At 39.9% G+C, this 18,677-nt stretch overlaps 1 protein-coding gene across 1 annotated transcript in view; it reads right to left on the bottom strand.

Annotated features, from left to right (window-relative positions):
- Positions 1 to 409: 409 nt before the first annotated feature.
- The window catches only part of lpar3 (lysophosphatidic acid receptor 3), a 37,917-nt gene continuing 19,649 nt past the window's right edge, over positions 410 to 18,677 (bottom strand). The window contains exon 2 of the mRNA XM_028811535.2: positions 410 to 745. Coding sequence (XP_028667368.1) covers positions 423 to 745 — 323 coding nt within the window. The 3' untranslated portion in view covers positions 410 to 422. The remainder of the gene's footprint in view (positions 746 to 18,677) is intronic.

The raw sequence follows: 18,677 nt of genomic DNA, 5'->3' as shown, positions 1-18,677 counted from the left end.
ACATTTGACACAGTGCATTTCTAAGAATACCATTAAAAGTTGCAGTGGTTTTCAGTACATGCTTCATATGTGACATCCACACTAACACTGGCACAGAGGTAATGAGAATGAGCATCATAGTGGCAATGAACTTGTCTGCTACTAACCCAGGAGTCCAATGACACATTTATATTACTATATACACTGAACTGGTCTTCATAAAAGCCTCAATGATTTCCTTGAGGGCACAGCAGACTTAAAATACATTTTTTATAAAGCAATAAACAATGTATAGACTTAAAGAGCATTGCCATTTAGCATACTGGATATGATCACGTTTTTAAGCATTAAAATGTTCATCACTTTGGCAGATTTTAAAGCACACTCCATGTGACAAGTCTCTGTTATTAGCAGATACCTGTTAGGGGGGGTCTGTCACTTAGCTATGCTTTAAGACCCTCACGGAACGAGGCCTGGCTTTCATCGGTGTATCTGCTTCCATTGTCAATGCTGGAACTCAAGGCTCTTAAGTTTGACCTTGACACCATTTCATTGTTTTTCCTGCAAAAAATATACCTAAGTATGTTCTTAAAGGTATTCCACATTTCTTCATCCTTGTAAGAGTAGATAATTGGATTCATGGCAGAATTCAGCAAGGCTAGCAACAAAAACCACCGTTTGACACTACACAGCTTGCAGTGGGTACAGTGCAGTCCATCCAGAAGAAGCAGAACGAGTCCAGGTGTCCAACAGATTACAAATGCGCCTAGGAAGACACAAAGAAATATAGAGAAAAGTTATATCTATAATAGTTAATCAGCAAGAAGCACAACTGTGTATCACTACTTCTGATCAAAAGTATTCAGCTACTCAAAGGCATAGCTGGAAAAGGCCAGCGACTCTGCTTTCATCTCATAAACTTCTACATGTGAGAACATTATACTCAACCAGGATTACTTATTCCCTCCATAAAGCACTCCACAGCTCCATTACAAGTTTCTATGCTCATTTTGGTTGTTTCTACCTTCCTGTCCTAATATTCTCACAATTAGGAAGAAAAATCTAGTTAAAACCAGTCACCCTTTGTACAGATCTCAACCTGCTTTATGCTAAGTGCTCGTCTGTCATCAAGGAGTCGTTTGTTGGCAGGAGATGGCCCAGCATTTTGTTACCTCCTCAAAAAAACACTCTTGTTGAGAGTGTTTACATGCACACACAAAACTGGGATAAGACAGAAACGTAATTTGTTAAAAACACAGTTTACATGTGCGAGTTCAGTAACCGAGTTTTCCTTTCTCAAGGTCATAAAAATGTGCAAAAAAAAAAAAAAAATTTAAACCTCATTAGTAGGCCATCATGAATCCGAAAAACAGGTATGGTGCCATGTTGTAGAGTTTAGCACTGTATGTTCAGCTTGTCAACATCAGTTTAAAGTTTTCTCAAATACTGACACAGATTACTTGAACTAGAAGAAGGAATAATGTGACTGCCTGAGCAATTGCCACAGGAAATGTATTTTTATGGAAGCTTCCACTGTTTTCTACCCATGCTTGTTGGATGCAAGTGCAAAGCGAAGATGCACGGGCTACAAAATCTTTAACTGTAACCTGGTAAGGGTTTACATGGCCAAATAACTGGGTTACTTATAGACAAATCTATGCATGCAGACCTGGACTTTCATAGACCAATAACCTAGTTTGTCTAACTGGAATAAGGGTGTACATGGCATTTTAGAAACTATGTTTCTGTGAATAACTGGGTTATTAAAGCAAACATAAACACCAGCCACGCAGTCAGTTATCTAACGGAGGCACATTTCGAAATAAGTCTCATACATGGCTGCCTTCCACAAAAATTAATTTAATTCAGATCAGCAGTGACATTTGTCCATGTATTAGACATGAACACTGGAACATTTTAAAGTTTATAAATATCTCTAAATCAAAATATTTCAACTGTCACAGGAGAATAAATGAATTTTATACTTTTAAATTCTGGAAATATAAAGTGGAAATAATCTACTAAAAGACCAATCAAGAAAGAATAAAAAACAATTTCATGTTTACAAATGATAGAAATCCATGCTTCTGAAGAAAAACATTTGGTTGGCAAGATGGCTAAATTATTCCTTATTACTTTCCTCTTCAATGACTAATGTATCCAACTTTGGTAAATTTGGAACCGGACACTAGAAAACTTGTGTAAAAAAACTTCTTTCTGCAATATTTACCAGCTTGTACACATGAATGCATGCCAAAATCAACCTAGTGAACATATTTATACAGCTTCCAATAACTAAGAAATGGGTAAATAGCTGTTGAGATAAATGTGGTGCAATTAAAAATAAGTAATGGGACATGATGGACAGTATGGTTACAGTGCACTCAATATTGGAAATAAACAAGAAACTGAATATGTGTCACAAGTGTTTTCTATACAGTAGAGAGAACGACAACAGGGACAACCAAAATTAAACATTTTATTGTATTTGTATTACTGTAACTAATCTGATTATTTTTATTTTCAAAGTACACAATTTAGTTTGGAGGTATTTCAAATTGTTTCTGTGCTATGGTTCAGACTGCATTCTTTTCTTTCAGACTCCACTGTAGACCCTAGGGGTGGGCAGTATGACCAAAATTCTATATCACGGTATTTTTCTAAATAATCCCAGTTTCACGGTATTTGACGGTATTTTTTTCCCATGCATGAGTGGATGTTAAACACATTTTCCACTGCAATTACTGGCTAAGAATAACCTATTCCACTGTCAAGAGCATTGTACATTGTACAAAAAAACATTTTAATGTGCACACAAGTATTAATACAGGTTTGCATTGCCCCATAAAGTAATACTTTTCAAGGGGGTGGCACTAATGAAGAGAAGGAAATCACATTGCATGACTGATGCAGTCAAAATATAGAACCACTTTATTTAACAAATTTTGGAAAAACTTAAATTATAATTTTGACAACATATTTTCAACCATCCAAAGAGGTATTTAGACTTAGGAAAATATCCAGAAGTGCTTGTCAAAAGTTGTATTGCACTGAACATGTCTTAGAAAAGGAATAAATAAATATTTTTTGTAAAACAACTACACTTTCTGTTAATGTTAACAATCTCTGTCCACTGGCACGTTAAAGTGACTTTTTAAACAACTTTACCATCATTAAACTGCATAATATTTAAACTAATAAATAATAACAATAAAATAAATAGTTGTATTATTACTGATAGTTGCACTATTACTTCAAGGCTTCAAAAGCCCAGGTGCATTACACAGTATTCCCCAAATTAAAATAAAATAAAACAAGTGCAATCTTGGTGATGACATCTTTACCAACTGAACTATCATTTAGGCAAACTGCATTAATATGGACCTTGCTTCAAGCTAAGCTACAGTAATCCCTCGCTATATCGCGCTTCGCCTTTCGCGGCTTCACTCTATCGCGGATTTTATATGTAAGCATATTTAAATATATATCACGGATTTTTCGCTGCTTCGCGGGTTTCTGCGGACAATGGGTCTTTTAATTTCTGGTACATGCTTCCTCAGTTGGTTTGCCCAGTTGATTTCATACAAGGGACGCTATTGGCAGATGGCTGAGAAGCTACCCAGCTTACTTTCTCTCTCTCTCTCTCTTGCGCTGACGTAGGGGGGTGTGAGCAGGGGGGCTGTTCGCTCACCTAGACGATACGGACGCTTGTCTAAAAATGCTGAAAGATTATCTTCACGTTGCTATGTTTTGTGCAGCTGCAGCTGCTTCCTGAAACGACATGCTGAACGGTGCTTCGCATACTTAAAAGCTCAAAGGGCACGTATTGATTTTTTTATCTGTCTCTCTCTCTATCTCTCTCTAACTCTGTCTCTCTCTCTCTCTCTGCTCCTGACGGAGGGGGTGTCAGCTGCCGCCTTCAACAGCTTTGTGCCGCGGTGCTTCGCATACTTAAAAGCAAACAGTCCTATTGATTTGTTTGCTCCTTTGAAGAGGAAGATATGTTTGCATTCTTTTAATTGTGAGACAGAACTGTCATCTCTGTCTTGTCATGGAGCACAGTTTAAACTTTTGAAAAAGAGACAAATGTTTGTTTGCAGTGTTTGAATAACGTTCCTGTCTCTCTACAACCTCCTGTGTTTCTGCGCAAATCTGTGACCCAAGCATGACAATATAAAAATAACCATATAAACATATGGTTTCTACTTCGCGGATTTTCTTATTTCGCGGGTGGCTCTGGAACGCAACCCCCGCGATGGAGGAGGGATTACTGTATACATAAATAATACAACTGCAACTTGCATTTATAATGCTATTTGTGGTATAGCCCTACGGAATCGCATTAGGGCCACGGTGAAGAAAAAAAAATACGGACACAGGGAAGAAAAAAAAAAAAACTATATGTCGAGAATAAAGTCGACATTTCCACTCTATTCTCATAGTTCACTTTATAATTAAAGTAGAATGTCGTAAACTAAACTTCATCCTAAAATCATTGTTTAATTTACTAGATTTTCTCAAACCCCGTCATAAGTTAATGTAGCACATTAAATGCTTTGTGTTGTGTTCCCCGACCCAGTTGTTAATCACTACGCTTCTTAAACTGACTTCCTCCGCACTAAGAGGAGACAGCGATCACCATACAGAATCCATTCACTGTATGATATTCCTGCTCTCTGAAAATTTAGAATGCTAAGATAAATACTTGATATCATTTTCATGATGAAATGCATTAAAGCAGGTATTAAACATGCACGGTAGTGTGGCGGTAGTGCTGCTCCCTCGCAGTAAAGGGTCCCCGGTGTACGTTCAGTGTAGAGAACTTTATGGCAGGTGTGACGAGGCTCCAAAAAACTGGATGTATGAATGGGTATCGCACAGGTTTAACTTAAATATTGTTTAAATGTTGGGTTTGTGATCTGGTGGTCGGAGACACTAACACAGAATTCAATGGATGTTATTCTGAGCAGGCTTTCTTTATTGCACGCTTGCTGTCTCTATCTGACGTACCAAAACCCCAATTTCTATCCTTCCTTTTTCTTTCTCCACATAACCAATCACCATACGATAAATGTCTTTGTGAAATTAAAACTTGTTATAAACTAGAACTTTAAAAATATCTTCGTTATACATGTTTAATTATGTCATCCATTCAGGGTTGTGTCCATCCCTCAACGAGTTGCCAGTACATCGCAGGATGAATATGAGCAAAACACACACTAGCAGGGTCAATATAGCATAAGAAAACCCCACATCCTACATGACTTTGAAAGGAAACTGAAGCACGCCGAGTAAACCCACCAGAAAAACATGCAAATGCAAGGCAGGGTACACCCGGGACACCCTTGCTGCGAAGCAGCAGTGCAACCTCCACGCCGCCGTGCCCCCACATGATTAATACATGCTTTAATGCATTTCACCATGAAAATTATATCAAGTATTATTCTTGGCATTCTAAATGTTCAGAGAGCATGAATATCATGTGAATGGATTCTGTGCGGCGATCGCTGCCGGTGCCTCCTCTTAGTGCAGAGGAAGTCAGTTTAAGAAGCTCGGGGAACACTTAACACAAAGCATTTAATGTGCTATATAACTTAGATAGATAGATAGATACTTTATTAATCCCAATGGGAAATGCACACATGTAATATATATAATTATATATTTATATATATTTATATAATTATATATTATATATAATTCACTTATGACGGGGTTTGATAAAATCTAGTAAATTAAATATTCATTTTACGATGAAGTTTAGTTTACGATGTTCTACTTTAATGACAAAGTACGAGAATAAAGTCAACATGTCGTCACAATATTACACAGTACCCAGGTACATTACACTGTATTGAAAACAAATAAAACAAGTACAACTTGGTTTGCAGTATTATCCAGTAGTATAGAAACAGTATTAACACATCTGATCTTTAAAACTAAAGCATCTCCAGGTGACAGACGTGACTCCTTTTTTTCGGCTCTCTGTCCATTTTCACCGCGCGGCATACCTATGCTACCGCCCACTATTTGGTGGTGTAGCAGTGAAAAAGAGCCCTAGTGCAACAAATCTGTGTTTAGCGGTGTAGCAGTGAAAAAGTTCCCCACTTGAACAGTTTCCCGCCAGGCCCGGCCTTAGGCATAGGCGTAAGTAGGCGACCGCCTAGGGCCCTGGCGTATGGGGGGCCCCGAAACGTCTCCTTGGTCTAATTTTCACACATTTCGCAGAGCTTCCAGGGGGGCTCCACCCCCCTCAGGGGGCCCCTGGACCCCCCTTTCGCCTAGGGCCCCATAATACCTAAGACCGGGCCTGTTCCCACTGCGCCACGTTCCGAACGTCGTTTAGGCAATTTAAACCAGTGTTGCGGTATAAGAAATCCATATCATAAAAAAAATAAAAAACGGTTTTCGGTATGAACCGGTATACCGCCCAGCACTAGTAGACCCCAAAGATTAAATCCAAAAATTACTCATCCACTGCTCTTTTATTCATTCACAGTGCAAAGATCACCACATGCCTTCAAGACCAATGTCTAAAAACCTTAGGTAGTTGCCCTGCCACACTGCAAAAACTGTTCAGGAATGGTTTGAGGAACATGACAAACAATTTAAGGTGTTGACTTGGCCTTCAAATTCTCCAGTCTGTTTGATCGAGTATCTGTGGGATGTGCTGGAAAAAACATATCCAATCCATGAAGGCTCCACCTCGCAACTTACAGAATTTAAAGGATCTGCTGTACACGTCTTGGTGCCTGATAGCACAGGACACCATCAGAGGTCTTACAAAGTCCATGCCTCAATGGGCCAGAGCTATTCTGGCAGCATGAGGGGGACCTACACCATATTAGGCAGGTGGTCTTAATGTTGTGGCTGATCAGTGTAGAAACATTTATACACATACATATACAGACAAACACAGAGATATACTGTATATATTGGTCGTAACGTTTTATTTACATACCCGGGCCCCCCCCCCCCCCCCAACCCCCACCTAATTTTGCTATATATTGCCTTTGATTTTTGTATGTATACGCATCATCCTCTGATGAAGGATCTTGGTAGGGGCTGAAAGCTAAGGAATAAAAACTTTATGATACGCGATTCATTTTTTCTCCCTTTGTGGATCTCCAGCTGCTAATATGCAAACCGTATCACAGACCTTTGCTTCCATATATATATATATATATATATATATATATATATATATATATATATATATATATATATATACACACACACACACACACACACGCCAACCCGCCGCATAATTATGTATTGATGGGTGAACACTTCCTGAAAGACACAGTTGTCCAAATGGGGTGGGTTTGAGGATACAACTAAGTGAATGAAAAGATGGAACTCTGGAGAGAGCAACATACAATTGTCCATGACTGAAAACTGGAGGGCCGCCGCTACGCCCCCACCTCCCACAGCAAGGGACGGGGCTGGACGGTGGTCTGGCACGGAGGGCGGAACGGGGGGGGGGGGGGGGGGGGTGGCAGAGGGGAAGGATGCCCTTAACGCCCCCTCCGCCTCGCCAGAGAGAGGGTGGGGAAGCGGGCCCGAGAGGTTTCGGGTCCTAACCGTCCAATGACGGGTCGGCACAACCGGTAATGATCCTTCCGTAGGTTCACCTACGGAATTATGACTTTTACTTCGTCTAGATAGTTAAGTTCAATCGTCTTCTCGGCGCTCCGCCAGAGGCCGCGAGTGACTGTGCAGGGCCGATCCAAGGACCTCACTAAACCATCCAATCGGTAGTAGTGACGAGCGGTGTGTACAAAGGGCAGGGACTTAATCAGTGCGAGCTTATGACCCACACTTACTGGGAATTCCTCGTTCGTGGGGAACAATTGCAAGCCCCGGTCCCCATCACGAATGGGGTTCAACGGCTTACCCACGCCTCTCGGCGCCGGGTAGACACATGTTGATCCATTCAGTGTAGCGTGCATGCAGCACCGGACATCTAAGGGCATCACAGACCTGTTATTGCTCAATCTCACGTGGCTGAAATCTTAGCAGCTGCGATAGTTTTACACTCCAGTACATTGCAGTGAATGCTGGTAACTGTCAGGTGGGCGGGCGGGTCAGCAGGCGTTCTCGTCCCACGGTCTTAGCGTTGGTGGGCGGGGCTCTGTGAGTTGGCAGGTGTGGCTAAGTCATGCGTAACCCATGGTTGTCTTGCATGCCCTGTCGGCTGCTTAGTGAACAATATATATACAGTGGTGTGAAAAACTATTTGCCCCCTTCCTGATTTCTTATTCTTTTGCATGTTTGTCACACAAAATGTTTCTGATCATCAAACACATTTAACCATTAGTCAAATATAACACAAGTAAACACAAAATGCAGTTTGTAAATGGTGGTTTTTATTATTTAGGGAGAAAAAAAAATCCAAACCTACATGGCCCTGTGTGAAAAAGTAATTGCCCCCTGAACCTAATAACTGGTTGGGCCACCCTTAGCAGCAATAACTGCAATCAAGCGTTTGCGATAACTTGCAATGAGTCTTTTACAGCGCTCTGGAGGAATTTTGGCCCACTCATCTTTGCAAAATTGTTGTAATTCAGCTTTATTTGAGGGTTTTCTAGCATGAACCGCCTTTTTAAGGTCATGCCATAGCATCTCAATTGGATTCAGGTCAGGACTTTGACTAGGCCACTCCAAAGTCTTCATTTTGTTTTTCTTCAGCCATTCAGAGGTGGATTTGCTGGTGTGTTTTGGGTCATTGTCCTGTTGCAGCACCCAAGATCGCTTCAGCTTGAGTTGACGAACGGATGGCCGGACATTCTCCTTCAGGATTTTTTGGTAGACAGTAGAATTCATGATTCCATCTATCACAGCAAGCCTTCCAGGTCCTGAAGCAGCAAAACAACCCCAGACCATCACACTACCACCACCATATTTTACTGTTGGTATGATGTTCTTTTTCTGAAATGCTGTGTTCCTTTTACGCCAGATGTAACGGGACATTTGCCTTCCAAAAAGTTCAACTTTTGACTCATCAGTCCACAAGGGTATTTTCCCAAAAGTCTTGGCAATCATTGAGATGTTTCTTAGCAAAATTGAGACGAGCCCTAATGTTCTTTTTGCTTAACAGTGGTTTGCGTCTTGGAAATCTGCCATGCAGGCCGTTTTTGCCCAGTCTCTTTCTTATGGTGGAGTCGTGAACACTGACCTTAATTGAGGCAAGTGAGGCCTGCAGTTCTTTAGACGTTGTCCTGGGGTCTTTTGTGACCTCTTGGATGAGTCGTCTCTGCGCTCTTGGGGTAATTTTGGTCGGCCGGCCACTCCTGGGAAGGTTCACCACTGTTCCATGTTTTTGCCATTTGTGGATCATGGCTCTCACTGTGGTTCGCTGGAGTCCCAAAGCTTTAGAAATGGCTTTATAACCTTTACCAGACTGATAGATCTCAATTACTTCTGTTCTCATTTGTTCCTGAATTTCTTTGGATCTTGGCATGATGTCTAGCTTTTGAGGTGCTTTTGGTCTACTTCTCTGTGTCAGGCAGCTCCTATTTAAGTGATTTCTTGATTGAAACAGGTGTGGCAGTAATCAGGCCTGGGGGTGGCTATGGAAATTGAACTCAGGTGTGATACACCACAGTTAGGTTATTTTTTAACAAGGGGGTAATTACTTTTTCACACAGGGCCATGTAGGTTTGGATTTTTTTTCTCCCTAAATAATAAAAACCATCATTTAAAAACTGCATTTTGTGTTTACTTGTGTTATATTTGACTAATGGTTAAATGTGTTTGATGATCAGAAACATTTTGTGTGACAAACATGCAAAAGAATAAGAAATCAGGAAGGGGGCAAATAGTTTTTCACACCACTGTATATTATATATATATATATATATATATATATATATATATATATATATATATATATATATATATATATATATATATATATATATAGTGGCACCCGGACGGGGCTCATGCCCAGCCGGGACGCCCAGGAGGAGGGCTCATTCCTCCTCCAGAACGCGAGGGGGCTTCCGCCCTGCTTGTATTGGGGGCCACCGCCAGGGGGTGCCCTGATGCCTTGGGGACCCTGGACCCCAGCGCTTCCGCCACACCCGGAAGTGCTGGGGGGAAAGAGAAGAAGGGACACCCGGAGTGCTTCCAGGTACACAGCGGACACTTCCGCCACACTGGGGAGTGCCGGTGGAAGATTGCCGGGGAGCAACTGGAGCACATCCGGGTGTGTATAAAAGGGGCTGCCTCCCTCCAGTCATTGACAAGTGTCGGGAGGAAGGAAGATGATGTCGGGAGGACGGCAAGGAGGCGGCCTGAAGAGAGAGAAGGCATGGTGTTGTGGCCAGGACTTTGGGGTCTGTGAGCACAGTAAGACTGTAAATAAACGTGTGTTGGGTGACATAAACGTGTCTGCCTGTCTGTGTCCGATCCAGTCTCCACTATATATACTGTATATATATATATATATATATATATATATATATATATTAGTGGCACGCGGCTGGGGTGGTACCCAGCCGGGACACCCAGGAGGACCGGAGGAGGGCTTGCGCCTCCTCCAGACGACGAGGGGGCGACCGCCCTGGTTGCTTTGGGGGCCACGGGTACAGAGCTTTGAAGCTCAACCCTGTAGGGGCCCGTGGTCACCGCCAGGGGACACCCGGATGCCTTGGCAGCCCTGGACTTCAGCACTTCCGCCACACCCAGAAGTGCTGGGGGGGGAAGAGAAGCAGGGACACCCGGAGTGCTTCTGGGGATGCAGCCGGCACTTCCGCCACACTGGAGCACATCCGGGTGGCTATAAAAGCGGCTGCCTCCCTTCATTCAGGGCTGGAATCAGGTGGAAGTGGACAAGAGTCTTGGAGCAGAGGAGTGGAGGTGGCGAAGAGAGGCACTGAGGAAAGAGGCCTGGACTTTGGGTGATTGATGCTGCAGGACTGGAGTGTGCGTGTTTAATATTTGTAAATTGTTTGTAAATAAATGTGTGTTGGGTGACAAAATTGATGTCCGCCTGCCTGTGTCAGGACTGCTTCCCACTATATATATATATATATATATATATATACTATATGTAATATACTAATGTAATACAATATTTAAGTATGTAATGAACTATTCGTTAACAGGTGCAACAACAATTTATGGTGCTGTACTTGAGCAATAATAATTTGCTCTGGTTACTTGATCACTTAACACACTGTATACGACATATTTGGAATTATTTGACTTTTCTTTAAATGCACCTTGGGGCTGTCACAAAACGTAATTTCATTGTGTTACACAATGACAATAAAGTGCTTGAACTTGAAAGAGGTTTTAGCTGAAATAAATCACTTTAATGAATCTTTCAAGTAAACCTGAATGCTCTAGATGTTAAATGTGTTCTTCCACAGTTTTGAAAATATCAGACCACAAAGGCAAAGAAACAGATCAAGACATGAAATGAACAGGAGACTAGCGGAGGTCAATATCAGAAAGATGGATAATTGGGAAATGAAACGCAATATGTGACCAAAGAAAAAAAAAAAAAAAAGAAAGGCTCAGGAAAACAGCAAGAAAATCAGAACACCAAGGAATCTTTTGACACAGCAACTGTGAAAGGTTTCGTTTAGTGTCAAATCGATGTGTGACTGGCTTAAACAGAGCCTCAGCAATGCCAATGACACCGCTGGGAAGTGCAATCTTGACAAGAAAACATCATGTTTAGCCACTAAGTGGCAGCACCCAAAGCAAAACGGTGTGACATTGTCATACAGCAAAAATAAAATAATAAAATAGTATGCCTTGAAATAAATCAGCCAGATTCAGAACCCAAAAAGAAAGTGTTGCAAAGCTCTTGTGAATTTTTTTTTTTTAGAAAATTATATAACCAGAGTTCAGTACATTAAATATTACAACCTTCTTCCTTTGCTAACCAGAGATGTATTTTCAAGGTTCCAAGGTAGTGCAGACATGATTGAATTTCCAGTCTATTAAAACGAGATCAGAGAACAGGCTTTTCTCTTTCATTTTCAAATGTTTGGCAGTCAGCTACTTGTACTCTTACCAATTTTGAAACGGGGCAAGCGAAAGAGTCATTCCATGTCAAATCAACCAATGGCCCACACACTTCAGACTCGGAAAATTCTGGAAAAATTACTAATTGCAATTAGGTGTACCCATGTTAGTCAGGAGACAACCTGTAATTTTCCCCCCCAATACTTTTCAAGTATTGTGTCAATTTTACCCAGCCTCATTTTTTCAGCAAATTTCACAAGTCCTAAACTAAAACATTTGGTCCAGATGACCCTGCATGGTCAAAGCAGCCCTTAAAACTGACCAACATTTAATTTGAGTTTTTGGCTTGGCTATATTTAGGCCTCAGAAACACATATTTGTAACCAACACAGACTATTATTTTTTTTTTCCTTACTCAGATAACTATACAGTATAGGCTTTCTGAAAAAGCAATAAAAAGTAACTGTATCAGGGTTTGAACAGCAGACCTTCTCAAATCCAAAAAATCATTTTGGATTTCATTTTCAGAGCACCTTAATAGCATGTGGAAATGTGCAGATAATTTTAAAAAATATTTATCATTCATTCTACATAGTGCCTTCTTTCTTAAAACACAAACGTTACTTTTCTTATGCAAATCTTTCATGTGAATTTTCCATCCTAAAACATAGGCTGAATGTGCCATGTGCCAATAATGGTAATCACGGAGTTCTCAACCAATAAGGTACAAAAAAATGCCAAAACTTTTTTAATTTCAAATAACAATATCTTATCTCATGTTGCTTAACAGATAATGCTATTCTCCATGGCCAAAAGAGTACCTGGTACTCGAGAATAACACTGTTTACATCCCTACAAGGTGGCAAACTCAAAGTCAGCTGGGTGTCTGGTGAATATTCACCACTGAAGAAGCAGCCAAGATCCTGCCCTCTCACGATCACACTCCTGATTGGATCAGATGCATCCCTCACATTAGACCAGGGTCTTACTGGAGGCTATGTTGGGTGCATATTTGATGAAAAACATTGGATCAATGTGATTTGTGGTAAGAGTGAAATGCAATCAGACATCCTGATATGTTTCATACATCCAAACAATTCTGCACAGTCTTTCCATTGGCCACCTTGTGCCGATCTTTGTTGGGTGACATTACAGTGTGTTATTGTACTGTTTAGTGTACCTACAACAGTCATTGGGTGGCAGTACCATCATGATCTCAAAGACAAAGGATGCCCTACACTCTGCACTTTGATTGAAACAGAGCTGAAATAGGTCACATTCCTGCTGCTGCAATACCAAGATGTTAACATTTCATTATAACTAGTGTTGTATTTAATGATAAATCAAGTGGCTGCTCTTCATGTGTGGTATTAATGTGCCTTTGGTGTTTTATTTTTTTCATTAATCCTATACCCAAGTTAGTGATGAAGAACGTGATGATTATCACTTTTGACAAATGGTGAATTTAGTCCATGTTTAGAATGGAAAATAAAACTGAAAGATGCACATAAGAAAAGTAAGGCTTGTTTTTGAGAAAATAATTTCAAAATGTCTGGACATTCCCACAGTAATGGTCTGAAAATCAGACCCAAAATGAGATTTTCACATTTCAGAGGTCTGCTGGTCAAACCCTGATGCAGTTTCTTGTTTGTTTATAACCTTTTGAAAAGCCCTGTGTAGGTATCTAAATGTGGAAAAAAAATTCAGCAGGCTGTATCAGTTAAAAGTATGCTTATTAAAAAAGACAAAATATTTTTTCCATTTATGAAGGTCTGCTCTTACCAAGTGGTGTCATCTGGACCAAACACTTTGATCTTGTTATGTATTATACCTCTAAAGGTACCAGTATGCACAAATTGAGCCTGCTAGGTGGTTTAATTCTAGATATGGTCTTGTGAAATTGAGGAAAAAATAAATCTGTCAAATTTGACACCCCTCTCCTTTATGAAAGTTGTTTTATCATAGAAAGTATTGATCATACATCAAAATAATTTTACAGAGTGTCTCTTGGATAACATGGGTAACACCTGGTGGTGTTTCAGAATTTTTCGAGATTGTGCATGAGATTTCTGGAAAAATATGTTGATTTGACATGGAATAACCCAAAACTTCTACAGAACGTTTTCATTTCCATAGAGTTTCACCTATTTTGAATGTTAAATTGATGGTGGTAGACGAAAAATAAAAAATAAACACTGCAAAAAGGAAGGAAATACTAAATATACAGCAAAAGGAAACAGAAAAGAAAAATTCAACAGATAGAAATTTATAATGGAAAAACAAAAACTTATTTAATTTTTGGGGAAGATCCATTGAGAATCATCTGTTCACCACAGATTACCAATGCGCAACAACATACTGTACCAGTAGAGTGTAACCATATTTTTAAAATGCTATGGCACGATACATATTGTATGGGTAAGGGTTAGAAAATCAGAATGACTAGAATATCTGCAAATGGAGGTATCAGGTCTATCGAATCAGCCATATCCTAGATTCAAGTCTTTTACTACAATCAGGCTGTACTTTGATGATAATGCTTGGAAGTATCACATAGATTCTTCTTATACATAATTAGTGTTTAATAAAAGTTGTAATATTGAATAAAACTTTGGGGAGTGATAAATTAAGTCTGCTTAGATTATTTGTTTCAACCAATCTGACCAGTGAAGGTTAAATCACAGTAAATACCAGGAAGGAGCACAATTGAAGTTTGCCGCTACATACAAAGCAATAAAATGATGGTCAAAAGCAACAAAATGAAGCATAAAGAGGATATGAGAGAGAGAGAACACAAAATGAACAGGTGGGGAAAAAAAACACCTTGCAACCATTCTTGTTCTTCCTTAATGAGTTTTGAACCCCCTTCTTAGTCAGTTGACATATTCCAACAAGTTCCATCTGCAAGTCTCACCCATTCTTTTGTTAGTTTCTTTCTTCCACCAGCCTCTGCCTCATCTGCTCCCCTTTGCTCATTTCTATCCAAGCCCTGGAACTACTTTGGGCATCCTGATTACCAAAACAGAACTCAGTCTGCTAGCTGTTAGTATGTCTGCACTACTGAGCCTTCAGTTGTACATATATACCCAGCTCTGCAATGCAGTCTTACACCTCACCACTACAGTCCTCCAGACCAATTAAATGGGAAGTAGCCACCTCCTTCCAGTGCTTCTTAATTTACTCTAAATCTAGGTCCAGCTTCTCCAGATCGTGGGCAGCTATTATACAAGACAGCTTATAAACCTTGTTTCAGGACTAGTACCTTGACCTTTTACAGCATCCAGTTACATATACTGTACAAGTTGGCCTGCCTTTGAGAAGTCTATATGTTCCCACCCTGACAGGAACAAGACCACTCCTAACATGTAAGTTCACTCTCACTTTGCCTGTCCCATCCCAGTCACGTCCTTGTTGCTGGCACTCTTTGACCCTTGTACTACTGTCTATCATAATAAAGCTATTTTCTAACCATGAATATAAAAGCAAAGTACACCTTCCAAGGTCCAATGCAAGAGTAAGTAAATAAAGAATAGACTTAATTACATGCTCAAAGCAGCCACAGATTATCAGACTGGACACAATGTAAACTGGCAGCTTGACTTGTGCATATGGTAATTCAGTTTACTATGTGGGTTTATAAAACTTTCATCAGATTCAACTCATATATTTTACTAAACAGGCTATAATATACAGTATATAGTTACCTCTAAAACTATTCTAGAACACACAACACCACATTGACTGAGAATTGCATATCATAAACATGCAAAATCCACAAAAGCACTTATAATATGCCAATATGTTCAGAACTAAGCTGGTAGTCATTTTCTCTATTCTCCACGATTCATATTGTTGTAAATATGGATCACACCATATGCACTGAGAAGCAGGAATTCCAAACCAGCGTACTGTGCTTTTCAATACTGGCTCCACACCTGCTCAGTTTCCATTTGATTGAAGTTTTCCTTAGGATTCTGTTAACTTAAGTGCTGCCTTGTTCCACTTGTGACACTATGAAGGCAAACTTTGATCTGTGAGGTATTTATTAAGCTTACACTTCATCCCAGTGGTTAAATTTAACATGTCTGCACATTAGTCAACTGTCAGTCAGAGATATCAGAACATTAGCAAGATTTAGATGAGAACAGGCCATTCAGCCCAACAAGGCTCACCAGTTCTATTCACTTAATTTCTCCAAAATAACACCGTCAAATTTTAAAGGTCTCTGCTGCCTACCACATTACCTGGTAAGTTATTCCATGTGTCTATGCTTCCCTCAGTGAAGATGGAAACTGAAGGGTGAATTCTGATGAACTCTTTTTGAAGTAACAGTTTCAATCCACTGTACTAATTTCCTTTGTAATTTTAAATACTTCAGTCATGTCACCACTTAATCTCCTTTTGCTTATACTGGAGGAGATCAGCCTTTTCCTCATAATTCATGTCCTGTAGTCTGGGAATCGGCCTAGTCACTCTTCTCTAGACTTTTTCTTGCACTTGTACATCTTTTTTTGTAGCCTGTAGACCAGGTGAGGCATCACCAGTACATTATATAGCTTCAACATAATGTCCTTTGACTGTATATGCACAAATACAAAGTATACGTGTATTCCTATTTAAAAAAAAAATTAAAACAAAACCGGAATAATAGGAGGGGAACCTCTTGAATCATTTCTACCCATATCAAATAATGCAAAGCAGGCCAAAAACAACAACAACAACACACCTAAAAAAGAATCCAAATTACAGAGTTAAGAGATGCAGCACTAACTCCTACTGACCCCAATGCTTTAAAGGTGTTAAACACTTGTCTACACGGTGGGATGGCTCACCCACTCACTTCTTTTACTCTTTTTTTAACTATGGCTTCTTCTTCACACTAGTGAGCCTTGGCAACTATATTCTCCTCTCACCTCTGAAAACAACCCACTACCTATCATTAGGTGGGGTTATTTCCACCCAACCCAGGACTGCTTTCCATAGGTTTATGTACACTACAGTAAAACTTCCTCTATGTACTCTGTTGTTACCACACCACTGAATATTTAGCACCATTTAAAAGTATGGTTCCCTCAGGCAACTTTGCTTTAAACTGCAAGACTGAGAACACTTCCGGCCACATTTCCAACTGTGTGTGTGTGTAGCTGAGCAAGTCATGTAGTCTGCTTGTGCTGTGCATCAATTAGAAACTACTTAGAAAATGTATGCATGGTGTAATCCTTTTGTAATGCATTCTGTGAATGTGTGCATATAGCAATAGTAACTTTCATGAAATGGGACTGGCAAAGCTGATTTGTTGTGACAAAATTCGGTTGGAGGACTGAGGTGTTAATGTATTGATTCTCTTCTGTTTGTGTTCAAACCACTGGAAAGAATTTACAAAGCAGAAACAACTTTGAGTGCCCTTCTTGACTTGCTGATGGACGATTGCTGTCCCATGCACATAAGCAATCAGTAACGGAGACCTCCTACTCGCGCACATTGTCTGCAGCTATTAGAGGTGAAAAAGAGGAAAACATAAGTTGGTGCAACTGCTGTCAACATAAAAAATTGGAACAGTAAACTAATTCATAGTAATAATCAAAACATTCTGTGTCACTTCAAGATAGACAAGTTCCGAAATTCGCCATTGCTTTTTGATGGGAGATTTTGAAATTTTAAAACTATGTACACCACAATCCGTTCAAGATATCTCAACGATAACTGAACTGTCTTGACTGATTTCCTTCAACTACAAGTGTGCCACATTTCAACAAAGCTGGTGCATGGAGAGCAAAGTTGTTCCATGCAGACAGATGGGGGCTATCACAATATGCGTTTTGCATGTTATATGAAGAAGAAAAAAAAATGGATAAACACAAACGTATTGTAGTTTTGCCCTGTAACAAAGGGGTCAGCCATATACACTAAAAGAATAATAATAAAAAGTGACAAAATCTAAAACCATCTCTACTGCAGCATTGGACAGGGGTGAAAGGAAATCAGCTTCTTGCATTATTTTGAGAAGCGGTGCATCTGCCACAGTAGGCAGTGTGGGACTTTAAATCTATAAACTTGTTGGGTTGCCAGTCTCCACCTCATGAGGAAAGCCTCAACAAGTAATTTAACCTACGCCAACTGAGGAGGAGGAAAGAAAATAATGTGAATAATCGCAGTGCATCTCTGTAATTGTGAAGTACCTTTACATTGTGGTTCACTGGAAAAATGTGTTATTTACAATACAGATTGCTGAGCAGAGAAAGGGAACAAACAAAGAAACAACTTGCCATAATCCTCCAGCAAATTCTAGTAATCGAATAAGCCAAAAACAGCATTTGCAGAAACGTGTATACAAAAGAAGATGAAAACACCCAACACTACTTAAAAGCTCACTTTGGGCAAGAAAATCTCTCTTCAGAAAAGTGTGTGTTTCTTCTTCTGCTGTAACTATGCGTTTGACATTTTTTTTATTTTTTATTTTGACTTTCAGGTGAGCTAGGTATAAACAGCAGTCTCCCCAAAATGGAGCCCACGCCTTCCTCCTTGATGTGCCAACAACTCTGCCCTTTGGCACAGAGGTTAGCTATCTACAACACAATAATTGTTACAAGTTCTTATCAATCCTATATAATTGGCCACGTTGGTGTATACTGAACCTACCAGCAAGTCTACTACTAGTGATTTAATAATGGAGAACATTATTCATGTGCATTAAAACCAAATACTGTATCCTTCTG

The sequence above is a fragment of the Erpetoichthys calabaricus genome, chromosome 10 (genome assembly GCF_900747795.2).
Source record: "Erpetoichthys calabaricus chromosome 10, fErpCal1.3, whole genome shotgun sequence".
NCBI lineage: Eukaryota > Metazoa > Chordata > Cladistia > Polypteriformes > Polypteridae > Erpetoichthys > Erpetoichthys calabaricus.
The sequence above is the reverse complement of the archived record's forward strand: the minus strand, read 5'-3'. Positions and strand labels throughout refer to the sequence as shown.